General features: G+C 45.3%; 1 protein-coding gene across 5 annotated transcripts in view; it reads right to left on the bottom strand.

Moving 5' to 3' along the window:
* Window positions 1–16,123, bottom strand: part of LOC142750030 (cAMP-dependent protein kinase catalytic subunit alpha) — a 51,630-nt gene that overhangs the window by 15,167 nt on the left and 20,340 nt on the right. For 4 of the 5 annotated variants that reach the window (XM_075858745.1, XM_075858747.1, XM_075858748.1 and 1 more), the window contains 2 exons: window positions 12,244–12,305; window positions 11,632–11,760 (listed from right to left, as the gene is read on the bottom strand). In XM_075858745.1, coding sequence (XP_075714860.1) covers window positions 11,632–11,760; window positions 12,244–12,305 — 191 coding nt within the window. Of the gene's footprint in view, window positions 1–11,631; window positions 11,761–12,243; window positions 12,306–12,410; window positions 12,439–16,123 lie in introns of those variants that run through there. The other variant, XM_075858749.1, reaches the window with a different exon arrangement.

The following is a 16,123-nucleotide window of genomic DNA, read 5'->3' as shown; positions in this document are numbered from 1 at the left end:
TGGGGAGAATAAAGGGTTGTGCCACAGGGAAAGGAGGGGAAGATGCGGCGAGATCAATCTGCTAGAATATTTAACTGAGTCCCATACCGATAAAATGTGCATGAGTGGGGGTGAGAGGTGGGAGGAGCGGAAAGAGGGAGGTAACCAGGGCACTGATTGGATCGGGGTTGGCGACATCTCCGGAATATCCAGGTACACCCATAGAGGCATATTTGCAGAAGCATGCAATTTAGTTAAGGGTGCTATCATAGCTGCCTGGTAATATTTGGAGACATTCGGAACCCCCAGTCCCCCATCTGCCTTTGGTGAACAGAGGGTGGACCTGGATACTCTAGGGCGTGCTCCCTTCCAAATAAAAGATGAGATCCGATTCTGGATGAGGCGCAGAATGTGTGCTGGGATTTTGATTGGCAGGGTTTGAAACAAATAAAGAAGCTTTGGAAGGATGGTCATTTTGACTGCAGAAATACGGCCTATCCAAGATAAATAGGTGGATTGCCAGGATGTCATCAAAGATGTTATTGAGCGAATAAGGGAGGGGTAGTTAGCGGAATACAGCTGCTCATAGGAGGGAGTCAACTGGATACCCAGGTAGTTCAATGAGTGTCCGGCCCACTGGAAGGGGAAATGGCTTTGTAGTGAGTGCAGGGTTTGTTGTGATAGATTAACATTTAAAGCGATAGATTTTGCGGGGTTTATAGTAAGTCCAGAAATAGCAGCGAAATCTGATAGAGTTTGCATTAAGTTAGGAAGGGAAATAAGGGGTTGGGAGAGCATGAGTAGCATATCATCTGCAAAGAGGGACAATTTATGTTGCACTCCCCCTAACTCCAGTCCCCTAATGTTCTGATTCTGGCGAATCATCATGGCTAGGGGTTCAAGTGCTAGGATAAATAGAATAGGGGATAGAGGGCATCCTTGTCTGGTGCCCCGTTCAATAGGAAAAGAAGCAGACTGGTAGCCCGCGTAGCAGACTTTAGCAGTAGGGTTGGAGTAGAGGGCGTGCACCCATGACATAAAGTGGCTACCAAAACCCCACTTCCCCAAGGCAAAATCCATGTAAGACCAAGATACTGTATCGAAGGCTTTTTGAATGTCGAGCGAGAGAAGCATTGACGCCACATTTCTCTTGCGTGCTAGGTGAACCAAGGATATAACTCTCTTGGTACAGTCGCTTGTTTGTCTTCCAGGGACAAAGCCTGCTTGGTCTCCATGTATAATCCCGTCAAGGAAGCGGTTTACTCTAACCGCCAGGATTTTAGCTAAAATTTTTATGTCAGTGTTCAGGAGGGATATTGGCCTATAATTGGTAATTTGAAGAGCATCCTTTTGAGGTTTGGGGATCATTGCAATATGGGCTGTCAGGGTTGGTGTCCTAAGGGTTGTGCCAGTTCTGATAGTGTTAAAGAGTTGGGTCAAATATGGGCTTAGGAGCGGAGAAAGTTTTTTGTAATATAATGGGGAGAAACCGTCTGGGCCAGGAGATTTGGAAGGTTTTAATTCCTTGATAGCTGCCTGAACTTCAGTCTCAGATATCTCAGCTTCCAATGCTTCGAGATTAGAGGAGGTAATATCTGGAAAAACCAAATTAGCTAGCAAGCCTTCAGCCTTCAAGGGATCAAAAGGTGGGGGGGATGAGTATAATTTGGAAAGGAAAGTTTGAAATTGGGAAACAATCTTATTAGGGTCTGCTGTTATTGTGCCGGAGGCTGTCCGCAATCTAATTGGTTCTTTTGGCGCAGCGGGAACTCGCAGCTGACGTGCTAAAAGTTTACCCGGTTTATTGCTTTGCGAGTAATAGCGCTGCTTGGACCATCGTAGCTTACGTTCAGCCTGTTCCGTCAATAAAAGGTCAAGCTCTAATCTGGTAGCCTCAACTGACGCTTTATTAGCATGCGAAGGCGTCTGTTTCCAAGCATTTTCTTTTTGTGCTAGTGTTTGGTATAAGTCTGTTATCTTCTTTTCTCTGTTTTTTTTTTTAATAGACCCCAACCTAATGAGAGTCCCCCGCAGGGTGGCTTTATGGGCTTCCCATAGTATGATCGGCGAAGACGTGGAACCTACATTTAAGTTAAAGTATTCCTTAACCGCTTCTTCAATCTGTGCGAATGAGTCTTTGGATGTCAAAAGGGAGTCGTTTAGTCGCCAATTAAAGGATAGCCCCCGTGGGATTAGAGAAGAGAAGGAGACCTCAACCGGGTTGTGGTCAGACCAGGGTGTGCTAAGTATCTTTGCGGCGGAGCATAGTGGTAATGAACGCTGAGACGTGAATATGTGATCAATGCGACTAAAAGAGGAGTGGGGGTTGGAGTAAAACGTAAAATCTTTTGTATTGGGATGTAATTCCCTCCACAGGTCATGTAGATCGTGAGCCTGTAGCATGTCACTAAACATAGACGAGGAAGTTTGAGGTGTGGATGATGTCAGGGTCGGGGATTTATCTAAAGCTGGATTAATTACCAGGTTTGAGTCGCCCATGACCACTAGCAAGCCCTTTCGATTGGCATCTATCTGTTTAAATAAGTGAGAAAAAAACTCTGTTTGAAACTCATTTGGTCCGTAATATCCCACTAGGGTCACCTCTACATCAAATAGAGTACCGACCAGAATCACATATCGACCAGTAGGGTCAAGAATTTCCTTGTTACAAAGAAAAGGGAGATTCTTTCTGAAGGCAATAACTACCCCGCGTCGCTTTTCATGGGCATAAGAACAATGGAAAACAGGAAAGTGTGCACTAAGATGTTGTGGTTTGGAGGCAACAGAGAACCTGGTTTCCTGGAGGCAGACAATGTCCGCATGACAGGCTTTGTAGAAATGAAATGCCTTTGATCGTTTATGTGGCGAATTGAAGCCTTGGACATTATGAGAGATTATTTTCAAGGCAGAAGTAGCCATATGTATGATCTGATGATTTTATAATGAGTTCTGACCGGCAGGGGGAAAGGGAAAGAAGGGCTGGAAAGAGAGGGGAGGGAGAAACAGAATAGGTAAAAAGGGGTGTAGAGACAAATATGCATTTGGAAAACTGAAGAGGGAAATTCGTCCGAAAATCGACCGAAAAGGGTGGACAGTAGCACAGGGGATACTACTGATAGAGTTCGGGTTCGCCAACACCTGGGCACAAAGGTGTGGTAATGGCAATCTGTTGAGGTGAACTTAAACACCATGTCATGACATATAGGGGAAAGCAATGACAGAGAGGGGAAAACTAGCAAGGGAGTATGGGCCAGGGGGAGAGAACATTAATTTCCAGAACATTCTGCCCCAAGTAAGATGGCGGACCAGGCACGCCGAGTCGCGTTCAATCATATAACCAAAATTAAACATTGCCATCAATCAAGGCAACAATTACTTAGAATTATCTTGCCGGTTGACCTCCTGCAGGCCATACACACAGTGCCGCCTAAAGGCAAGGCAAAGTATGTCTAGCCGGCAGGACAGCAAAGCGACAACCACGTTAATAGAAAAAATAAAAATAAATGGTTAGTGCCAAGTTAATAAGCATTGCATCTAGTTAAACAGCAAACTTATTCCAGATACAGAATTTCCAGAACATTCTGCCCCATGTAAGATGGCGGACCAGGCACGCCGAGTCGCGTTCAGTCATATAACCAAAATTAAACATAGCCATCAATCAAGGCAACAATTACTTGGAATTATCTTGCCGGTTGACCTCCTGCAGGCCACACACACAGTGCCGCCAAAAGGCAAGGCAAAGTATGTCTAGCCGGCAGGACAGCAAAACGACAACCACATTAATAGAAAAAATAAAAATAAATGGTTAGTGCCAAGTTAATAAACCTTGCATCTAGTTAAACAGCAAACTTATTCCAGATACAGCAAAACATGGCCTCCACTACCGCCCGCCACTCAGCAAATAGATCAGTCCCCGCCGCAAGAGAACCAATATACAGGGTGGAAACATGTTAAAAGTACTCATCCATCAGTCGGGGTCATCTCGAATATCATAAACGGATCCAGATCTCCCGGGTGGTCTGCGGGGGGGGACCTTGCTCCAAATAGGACGTAGCGGCGGCCCATCACGACGTTCCTGAGAAAGTTGACTTGATCGGGCGGCGTCTGTCGGTAGAAGCTGTAGGGTGACCAAAATTTGCCGAAGCTCATCTGCCGTGCTGGCCGAATAATATTTGTTGGCTAGAGAGAATTGGAGCTTGAAAGGATATCCCCATCGATATTTGATATGGCGGCTTTGTAGAACAGCCAGTAGGTTTCTCATATTTCGCCTTTTCTGTATAGTTATCGGAGAAAGGTCCGCAAATATTTGGTACTCGTGGCCCTGAAACTTTAGGGACGATGTGGCTCTAGCCTTTTGAGACAGGGTTTCTTTGGTGGCATAATAAGTGAGCTTCACCACTATGTCTCGTGGCTTGCCATCTTGTCGTTTAGGGCCTAGCGACCTATGAACCCGGTCCATCTCCAGCCTGTCCACCGGGAGATCCGGTGCCAGCTCTTGGAATAGGGCCGTAATGGAGGAGTTAAGGTCCTCGTATGTCTCGGGCAGACCTCTTATCCGGAGATTCCCCCGTCGTGCACGGTTCTCGAAGTCCTCCAGGCGTAGCATCGTTGAATCCAGGTCTGCTCTCAGTGAATCAAATTCGGCATCGTGCGCATTCAAAACTTCAATGGTGTCGTCCATCTTAGTTTCCAAGACGTTTGTCCTGGCTCCCAGTTCACGTATCTCTTTGGTAAGATCTCTCGACAGCTTAGAAGCGGTGAGCTGCAATTCTTGCTGCAGGAGCTGTTTAAATTTCTGCAGCAAAGAAGCGTCCCTGGTGGTGAACTGGGGTTCAGGTATCTGCGAGCCGTCTTCTTGGGAGCCTGCAATAAGTTCAGGCGAGGCCTGTATGTCGTCGTCCGAAACAGCCGACATGGCGGGCGAAGTTGCAGTCTCAGGCTGGGGGGCAGGGACGGAGGACTCCGGTTTCGAGTCCTTTCGGCCCACTGCGCTCTTCCGAACCATGAACAATCCGGGCAGAAGATCCTCCGGAGGAAGAAGAAGGGTAAAAGGGCGAGTGAATTCACCTCAAATGTTTGCTTTATATAGCTGTTGTGCCCAGGAGTCGCGGAGCTACCTCAGCATGCGGCCATCTTGGTTAGCAGCTCGCGAGCGCCCCCCCTATTTATTTCATCAGTGTGACAACTCCTGCATGGCCACCCTTGTAGTGAGAGCTGGAATTGGGATCCCTGAGTTCTTAAAGGGAAGATTTGGCAGCAGGTCAGGGGATCGTGTGAATCTCTGGCCTCATGGCAGCACCACCGCGGAGGTCAGCGATTGGCTGCAACAGCATGGGACCAATGAACACCACGTGACCGCCGCAGGAGCTTCCGGAGCCGTGGGCACTTTAGGAGGTAAGTATCTGTTAGATTATTTTACACCATCCCTGCTGCCAATTTTGAAACATTCTGGATAACACCTTGGAGTTTAGTGGATGTCCCAATTACCATACCCTTTATCTTGTAACTTCTGGCACTCTCTGGGTAAAATTGATATGCTGCATTATTCAAAAAGACACCAAAGAGAAAATCCCTGTGTCATGCAGCCACTCGGAGCGCTCCTCCAAGTCTGGCCACCAGTCTAATTCACTACAGAAAGCTTACTGCATACAGATTTATCATTGAAGTCAATGTATAGATAGTATGCAATAAGCTCACATGCTCCATCTAGTGGTGGATGAAGGCAGCCAGCATGTTATCTTCTACATCAATGTCTATGTAGGGGATTTGGAGCTCTGTATCAGGAAAAACAAACACTTGACCGCAATAAAAATATAAGCGGAAATCATCAAGCAGAGAATTTCAGACCTAAAATAACAACAGGATGATAAAGGTTGGATATTCACTTTGAAATGATCAATACAGCTCAATCAGGCTTAACCCCTTAAGGACGCAGCCTAGTTTCGGCCTTAAAGGAACAGTGTCATCACAAATTATTTTTTTATATGTTAAAGATGTTAGTGCTTTATTAAAAACGTTTATATTCATTTGTGTGTTTGTGTTTTACTTTTTCTTATTTTTACACTTTTTCTTCCCTATGGGGGCTGCCATTTTTTGTTCCATTTCTGTATGTGTCGATTAACGACACATACAGACATGGAATACGGCAGCCACAGTCCCATAGGGACTGCGAACGGCTCCCGTCCCATTGACTTCAGTGTACGGCGTCTGTGTGGGAACTGCGCATGCGCCGCTCCCACACAGTCCAATTCGAAATTGGCGCCGTCCGGCGCCATTTTCCTGTGGACCGGAAGTCGCGGCCGGACAGTAATATTACTACTTCCGGTCGCGGCTTCCGGATTTGTGCACTTGGACCAGCGGCAGCAAACGGAGCGGACGGGCCGGAGGGAGCCGCGGCGGCAGGAGCAGGTAAGAGATTTCAATGTATGTTCGTGTTTGTGTGTGTTTACTACTGTATGTAAACCTTCTACACTGTGTGTTAGCTCAAAAAATGGCGACACACAGTGTAGGAGGTTACACCGTTCAAACCCCTCGTTTATCCCGGCACTAGCCAGGATAAAGGAGGGGGGGATGCTGAGAGCTCACTAGAGCGAGGGCTTTTTACCCAATTTTGCAATGCTGCAATTTTGGGAATAGCTCCATCTAGTGACCAAAAATGGGTAGTATTATAAATTAGAATTAATTTATAATATTTCCTGACTCGTGAAAAAAATAAAAAAAATTTGAACAATGTTTAATCACCCACACACTAAATGTTTAATTTAAAAAAAAAACACATGTTTTTCTGGCAACACATTCCCTTTAAGGCTCAGAGCTCATTTTTCAAATCTGACATATTTCACTTTATGTGGTAATAACGTCGAAATGCTTAAACCTATCCAAGCGATTCTGAGATTGTTTTCTCGTGACACATTGGGCTTTATGTTAGTGGTAAAATTTGGTCGATATATTCAGTGTTTATTTGTGAAAAATTTCAAAATTTAGAAAAAAATAGCATTTTTCTGAATTTAAATGCATCTGCTTGTAAAACAGACGGTTATACCACCCAAAATAGTTACTAGCTCACATTTCCCATATGTCTACTTTAGATTGGCATCATTTTTTGAACATTCTTTTATTTTTCTTGGACGTTACAAGACTTAGAACATAAACAGCAATTTCTCATATTTTCAAGAACATTTCAAAAGCCTTTTTTTTTTAAGGTACCTCTTCAGTTCTGAAGTGGCTTTTAGGGGCCTATGTATTAGAAACCCCCCATAAAACACCCCATTTTAAAAACTAGACCCCTTAAAGTATTCAAAACAGCATTTAGAAAGTTTTTTTAACCCTTTATGCATTTCACAGGAATTAAATCAAAGTGGATGTGAAATTTGCAAATTTCATTTTTCTTTCTGAATTTCAATTTTATTCCATTTTTTTTGTGTAACAGAGAAGGTTTTACCAGAGAAACACTACTAAATATGTATTGTCCAGATTCTGCAGTTTTTAGAAATGTCCCACATGTGGCTCTACTGCGCTCGTGGACTAAAACACAAGCCCCAGAAGCAAAGAAGCACCTAGTGCATTTTGAGGCCTCTTTTTTATTAGAATATATTTTAGGCAGCATGCCAGGTTTGAAGAGGTGTTGAGGTGCCAAAACAGTAGGAATCCCCCAATAGTGACCCCATTTTGGAAACTACACCCCTCAAGGAATTCATTTATGGTTGTGGTTACCATTTTGACCCTACGGTTTTTACTCAGCACGTATTTGAATTGGGCTGTGAAATTAAAAAAAATGACTTTTTTCCAATAAGATGTCATTTTTCATCAACATTTCTTATTTTCACAGGGAACAAAATACCCCATTTTGTTGCCCAATTTCTCCTGAGTGCAGCAATACCCCATTTGTGGCGATAAACTGCCGTTTGGGCCCGTGGGAGAGCTCAGAAGGGAAGGAGCGCTGTGTGTTTGTTGGAGTCCAGATTTTGCTGGATTGGTTTTCGGTGCCATGTCGCATTTGCAAAACCCCAGAGGTATCAAAGCAATGGAAACCCACCAGAAGTGACCCCATTTTGGAAACTACACCCCTCAAGGAATTCATTTATGGGTGTTGTGACCATTTAGACCCCACAGTTGTTGCACAGAATTTATTTGAACTGGGCTGTAAATTGACAAAAATTTAATTTTTTCCAATGAGATGTCGTTTTGGCTAAATATTTCTTATTTTCACAAGGAATAAAATACCACATTTTGTTGCCCAATTTGTCCTTAGTGCGGCAATACCCCATTTATGGTGATAAACTGTGGATTGGGCCCATGGGAGGGCTCAGAAGGAAAGGACCACCATTTTGCCTACTGGGGATTTCATGGTGCTAAGTCATGTATGCAGAAGCCCCTGAGGTACCAGTACAGTTGAATCCCCCAAGAAGTGACCCCATTTTAAAAACTAAACCCTTAAGGCATTCATCTAGGAGGTGTAGTGAGCATTTTGACCAGAGACATACACCCCATAAACTGTAATGTGGGTTCTCCCGGGTATGGCAATACCCTACATGTGGCTGTTATCAGCTGCCTGGGCACACAGCAGGGCTCAGAAGGGAAAGATGAGGGGGATAAGCTGTGCGGAGTGCATCAGGGTAAGTAAAACTGGGGTAGATTAAAAATCAAGGGATTTATGATACATTTTAAAACACTCTTTCATACAGAGTCTTAGTTTTTCGGGACACCTGTCACATTGATATATTGTGTCCTTCCTTATCCCCCTCTTATAAAAGACTTTGCACCTCTTTTGACTTTTTCCCTTCTTGCCAGTTTGGGGAACTTCTCGGTATGATGTGCACGGCCAGCTTCTTATACCACACTGCATGGCGCTGTAGGGCTTCGGTACTTGATCTGACAAGTCCACCCATCCCATGTACCTATTGTAGTCCAGGATGCAGTCTGGTTTGGGGGTCTCTGTACTGGTACCTCGTCCTGGTACATGGGTACTGGTGTGGCATCTCTCTTATCTTGTACTTCACACACAATATGTTGCTGCTAGATTGTGCCCTGCTCTCACCCCTTCTTGTTTGCCCAAGCAGAGTCTTAGGGAGGCCTCTCAGATTTCTTCTAGCAGTGCGGCATGCCGCAGGACTTCTGGAAGCGAGGCACTTGAAGAGTGGGACGCTGGTATAACAATTATCCAGGTAGAGATGGTAACCCTGGTCCAGCAGTGGGTGCACCAAATCCCACACAATTTTTGCATTAACTCCCAGTAAGGGGGGGCATTCTGGGGGCTGAATACTGGTGTCCTTCCCTTCATATATCCTAAACCTGTAGGTATATCCTGATGCACTCTCGCAGCTTATACATGTTCACGCCATACCTTGCCCTCTTACCCGGCAGGTACTGGCGGAATTGAAGCCTCCGTTTAAAATGTACCAGGGACTCATCAATAGAAATACACTTCTCGGGGGTGTATGCTTGGGAAAACCGGGCACTGAAACGGTCTAATAGGGGTCTCAGTTAATACAAACGGTTAAAACTGGGGTCATCTCGGGGTGGGTGCTGCTCATTATCAGTATAATGTAAGAAGCGAAGTATTGCCTCATTTATTTATTTTAGGTTCCAGTTCAGTTCTGAAGTTGCTTTGAGGGGCCCATATATTAGAAACCCCTATCAAACACCCCATTTTAGAAACTAGACCCCTCAAAGTATTCACAACAGCATTTAGAAGGTTTATTAACCCTTTAGGTGTTAGACAGGAATTTAGAGCAAAGTAGAGGTGAAATGTACTTTTTTTTTGTCAGAAAATCCTTTTTATTACACTTTTTCCTGTAAAACAGAAGGTTTTACCAGAGAAAAACAACTTAATACTTATTGCCCAGATTCTGCAGTTTTGAGAAATATCCCACATGTGGCCCTCGGGCGGTAATGGACTGAAGCACCGGCCTCCGAAGCAAAGGAGCACCTAGAGGATTTTGAGGCCTCTTTTTTATTAGGCACCATGTCCGGTTTGAAGAGGTCTTGTGGTGCCAAAACAGTGAAAACCCCCCAAAAGTGACCCCATTTTGGAAACTGGACCCCTTGAGGAATCCATTGTAGTTTTCTTGGGGTGCATGCGGCTTTTTGATCAGTTTTTATTCTATTTTTAGGTGGCGCGGTGACTAAAAAACAGTAATTCTACTATTGTTTTTTTATTCTATTTTTTTTTACAGCGTTCACCGTGCGCTATAAATGATATATTAACTTTATTCTGCGGGGCGATACGATTATGGCGATATCAGATGTTTATAGTTTTTTTATGTCTTATGGCGTTTGCACAATAAAATACTTTTTGTAAAAAATCATTCACTTTTTGTGTTACCTTATTCTAAGAGCCAGAACTTTTTTATTTTTCCATCAATAAAGCCGTGCGAGGACTTATTTTTTGCGTAACGAACTGTATTTTCCATCAGTACCATTTTTAGGGACATGCGACTTTTTGATCTCTTTTTATTCCATTTTTTGGGAGGTGAAGTGACCAAACAATTGTGATTCTGGTACGGTTTATTATTATTTTCTTTTACGGCGTTCACCGCGCGGGATAAATAACGAAATCATTTTGTAGTTCAGGCCGTTACGGACGCGGCGATACCAATTATGTATAGTTTATTTGTTTGTTTATATATTTTCATTAATAATAAATGACTGATAAGGGAAAAAGGGGGATTTTTACTTTTAAAAACTTTTATTTTCTTATTTTTACACATCTTTTTTTAACTTTTTTTAAACTTTATTACTTTGTCCCACTAGGGGACTTGAGGGCAGGAGGCCCTGATCGCTATTCTAATACACTGAACTACATGCGTAGTGCAGTGTATTAGAACTGTCAGCTACTCACTGACAGCAAGCATAGTGGGTCCTGACTCTGTCAGGACCCACTAGGCTTTCGTCGATGGCATAGCCGGACGCCATTGTTTGGTGTCCGGTTGCCATAGTCACCATCGCCGGCCGCTATCGTGTAGCAGGCCGGCGATGGCAGCTCAACCCCTAAGAAGCCGCGATCGCTATTGAACGCGGCTTCTGAGGGGTTAATCTGCGGGGACCACCGCGATCAGTCCCTGCACATTGAGCTGTGATAGCTGCTGTTTCCAACAGCAGCTATCACAGCTCATGAACGCGCCACACGCGAACGGCGCCGTGTTTACTCCATGACACACTATTATGTCATGGAGCGCGAACGATGCACTCACCATGACATAATAGTATGTCCTGGAGCGTTAAGGGGTTAAAGTCCAAAATATATATTTGTTTTTATATTGGAAAATCTGCGCAAGGATCCAATCCATTCCTGGGTGACAGAAGCAGACGTCATCATTAAAAGGGGTATTCCCATCTCAGACAATTATGGCATACCCACAGGTTATGCTATAAATGTCAGGCAAATGCAGGGCCCCCTGACCCTCCCCCAAGGCAGAAAAGTTACGGAAACAACGAGCTACACTGTTTCTGGAACTCACGAGCTGGCAATATCCCTTTAAGATCCTATGTATGGACAGAGTCTGAAAAGGAGAAAAACCTATCCAACCTCCGAAACCTCAGCCACTACTGAGGGATAATTTTATATGGTACGTCCATGACAGCATAATACGGGGACCCCTGAACAATGTATTCTGGTGCAGCAGACCACTGGCATAGGAACAGCGCACTAACCTTCTGCTTATCCAAGATCTTCATAGCATAGTGATGGCCATTCTCCTTCTGTCTGACGAGCATCACGCGACCAAATGAACCTGTGCCCAGAGTCTTCATACGCTCAAACTGGTCCAGGTGAGCATTGTTCTGAGGAGTAAGAGTAGCAGAGGTGAGTGCGCTGCAGTGACGGAGGCTGGACAGAGTAAAATGACTAAACCTGCTGTCCTCACTAGTGACGGCAAGACAGAGAAACTATATTCTCCCTGTACGCTTGGTTATAGAAGCGGCACCATAACCACAGCAGGCTATCCACACCACGGGTCAGCAACGTCCGGGACACCAGCTGTTGTGAAACTACAACTCCCAGCACACCCTGACAGCCTTTGTCTGAAATAAAGCCTTTGGCTCTTGGAGCATGCTGGGAGTTGTAGTTTCACAACAGGTTGCTGACCCATGAACCGCAGGTTTAGGTTGCGGTGGTTTCACCATCTTTTGGGTTACCAGGTTATCCACACTGTCCCCTGCCAGCGCTATCACGATCTATCTTACCAGCGGTTGTACTCTGCCAGCTGCTTCACATTATATGATGCCAGTGGCACCATATTATCTGTGCAATGAATGCTTCAGTACCTGAGCTGGGTTTTCCCATTTCTTCAGGAAGTCTTCCTTCGCTTTAGCCAAAAATTCTTTCACTGTAAAAAGATGGATAGAGATTAGAGAAAGTTTGGGCACTGCGCGCGCGCACACACACACACAAACACAAAGTCCATCTGACACTTACAGGGTTAACATCCTACCTGCCAGACTCATTATCCTAGGAGGTAAGCAGATCCTCTGCCATACGCCCTGGGCACTACAGACGCCTGGCTGCACCACCACGGATGGATCTTTCCACTAATCTAACTAGTAGAACACCACAGCAGACACGTTACGTGCATCCACATGGTGGACTAGTCACTTGCTCCTCGGACCACGGAATTCCTGGACTTTTCCGCTGTGTTGATTCTCAGATGCTGGACAGTGTCATGGGGACTTTGGCCTCAGCAAAGAATAGATCAACCGGCATGACCCTACATAGAGGGCCCTCCTCTACCAGGACATAAGGATGCATTAGATGACAATGGCTCCCTCTGCAGGTGGCTGTTTAGAACAACATCCATGTGTTGCAGCTATTCCCACTAGCACCAGTAGAAGAAGTGAGGTCCGAAAGCCGGACAATACAACCCTTAGCAAGCACTAATGCACCAAAATGATGACAATCTGCAATAGACATTTATAAATACACACAAGTTTGGGGATACAGCCTAAGGAATAGGAGCTTTTTTTCCCCCTGCTGGTAACTATTGTAATTTGAACCAAAATTTGGCCCCCCCCCTAAATACATGAATTGCATTCACGGGCTGGCAGAAATTGCAAACCTGGCTGGTCACCGGCATACTCTGGTATCACGAGACTGGAGTGTAATGCCGACCTAACCCTTCTGTGTGGTGAACTCCATGTACACGAGACTCCACCAGTACCGGACAGGTTAGAAAGCCATAGTGAAGAGCAACCATTTACCTATATGGATGTATTCATGTCAGATTATATAAATCATACCAAAATCCATGCGCCAAGTGGGTGTCCTGTAACAGAGGAATCTGAGCTTAGGGTGGCAGCACAAGAGATAAAGGGCTTGTCCAGGATTAGAAGAAAGGCTTTTTTTCCCCCAGAAACAGCGCCACTTCTGTCCGTGGGCGGTTTCTGGTATAGCAGCTCATCGCCATTCAATTGAATAAAGATTACCTGCAATACCAGACACAATCCATGGAAACAAGTGGCGCTGTTTCTGGGGAAGAAAGAGGTAAATAAGAAAAAAAAAGGACACTTTCTTCTAATATTGGACAATCCCTTTAAAAAGGAGCTCGCTGTTCTGAGAAAAAGACAAAGTGTCAGTAAATTATAAGACTGTTGTCAAGTCTATATCATTAGCAGGACAGTGGCTCTCCCTCAGTATTACAGAACACAGGCTTTATCATCATTAATTCCCCAATGCATCGTTCTGGGTGACAAATCAGCGAAATGCAAAATCACGTAATAAAAATGTGTATCGCTTCAGCCAGGAGCCTTAACTTTACTTCACACAGAATATTGTCATTTATCAGCCATGTAATAAGATTTCCCTGTGTATTATGCAGCCCAGCTAGAGGAGTAGGATACAGCGGCTTGTAAAGGGTTAATCCAGTGGTCTGGGAGCCACACGTGGCTCGCAACCTCCAGCTGTGTGGCTCGCCATAGGAGCTCTGAGTTATCGCCATATGCACGGGTTACAATACGACATCCAGACTGAAAATATTGCAGACACAACAGTGAAAAAAACGGCCATTAAAAACTGAACTGTCCGTTTTTCATGGGCGGTTAGCATCAGTGTGTCTGCATCAAATTTTCATCCATTTCCGGTCCGTCTTTAAATGGCCGTTAAAAAAACAAAAAAAAACACTGATGAATTTCATTGGCCAGGCTTTTTTGTCCCAGTCCCCTGAAAATACCCAGAGGAAGGTCACATGTTCACCTAGACACTATTTACAGCCCCCCTATATAGGATGCCACACCAGCCTCCCCTGTATATGATGCCACACACACCTCCCCTGTATAGGATGGCACACACGCCTCCCTGTATAGGATGCCACACACGCTCCCCTGTATAGGATGCCACACACGCTCCCCTGTATAGGATGCCACACACGCTCCCCTGTATAGGATGCCACACACGCTCCCCTGTATAGGATGCCACACACGCTCCCCTGTATAGGATGCCACACACGCTCCCCTGTATAGGATGCCACACACGCCTCCCCTGTATAGGATGCCACACACGCCTCCCCTGTATAAGATGCCACACACGCCTCCCCTGTATAAGATGCCACACACGCCTCCCCTGTATAAGATGCCACACACGCCTCCCTGTATAGGATGCCACACACGCCTCCCTGTATAGGATGCCACACACGCCTCCCTGTATAGGATGCCACACACGCCTCCCTGTATAGGATGCCACACGCCTCCCCTGTATAAGATGCCACACACGCTCCCCTGTATAGGATGCCACACACGCTCACCTGTATAGGATGCCACACACGCTCACCTGTATAGGATGCCACACACGCTCACCTGTATAGGATGCCACACACGCTCCCCTGTATAGGATGCCACACACGCTCCCCTGTATAGGATGCCACACACGCTCCCCTGTATAGGATGCCACACACCTCCCCTGTATAGGATGCCACACACCTCCCCTGTATAGGATGCCACACACCTCCCCTGTATATGATGCCACACACCTCCCCTGTATAGGATGCCACACACCTCCCCTGTATAGGATGCCACACACCTCCCCTGTATATGATGCCACACACCTCCCCTGTACATGATGCCGCAAGCCAACCTGTATATGATGCCACACACCTCCCCTGTATATGATGCCACGCAGCCCGACATGAACGCCCTACATAGTCACCAATGCAGCACTGTCTTCTTCAGGTAAGGTCTCTCTTCTTCACGGGATCTGCAAAGGCGGTGCAATGGCGTCATGTCATCGCCTTCGCAGAACCCGTGAAGACGAGAGACCACACCTGAAGAGGTCAGCGCTGCATCGGTGAGTATGTCATCGAGCCGCCGATAGCCAGCAAGGGAACCAGTAGTTCCCTTGCCAATCCCCATGTCACAGATCCGTTTTTAACAGTTGTTACATGTATTGACAGCCGTTAAAAACGGATCCATTGACTTTGTATGGGACATGTCCTATTATTTGATGACCAATATTCACGGGACGGTAAAAAAAAAAAAAACGGCAGTCTGAATACACCCATAGAACAGCATTGTTCTGAAAACGGCCATGTGCCGGCCGTTTTTCACTGTCGTGTGAATGTAGCCTAACCCCTTAACAGTTTTACAAAACATTACATTTTACACTAAAATATCATGATTTATTATTTATAATTTGTTCCTGCTTCCTTTTTTTTAAATTAATGCGGCTCCCGACTACCACCACTCAAAGTTGAATGTGGCTCACAGGGTACAAAAGGTTGGGGACCTCTGGGTTAATCTATTACAGGAGACAGAAGAGAAAGCGGTGACAGGATTTACCTCTGCTGCTTCTTCCTCCTCTAGCTGCTCCCTATACAGGAAGGCATCTTACATTTCTACTTCTCGAACGACATCCAGCATGAAGAAAGATAGCAGCAGAGATCTCCCCTGTGTACACAGCTGCACACTAAGGGTATGTTCACACGTTCAATAATAAAAAAAACCTAAAAAACGGCTGAACATTACGGAGCTGTTTTTCAGAGAAAACAGTCTCAGATTTTGAGTCATTTTTTAAGCTAAAAACGGTTTGCTTTTTAAGGCTATGTTCACACGGAGTATTTTGGGGGAGGAATATCTGCCTCAAAGTTCCAAACGGAATTTTGAGGCAGATATTCCTCCCCCAAAATACTCCGTGTGAACAGCAATTATCGCGACGTTTTTC

This window comes from Rhinoderma darwinii, chromosome 3 (assembly GCF_050947455.1).
Source record: "Rhinoderma darwinii isolate aRhiDar2 chromosome 3, aRhiDar2.hap1, whole genome shotgun sequence".
Lineage (NCBI taxonomy): Eukaryota > Metazoa > Chordata > Amphibia > Anura > Rhinodermatidae > Rhinoderma > Rhinoderma darwinii.
This window is presented reverse-complemented; position numbering and strand designations above follow the sequence as displayed.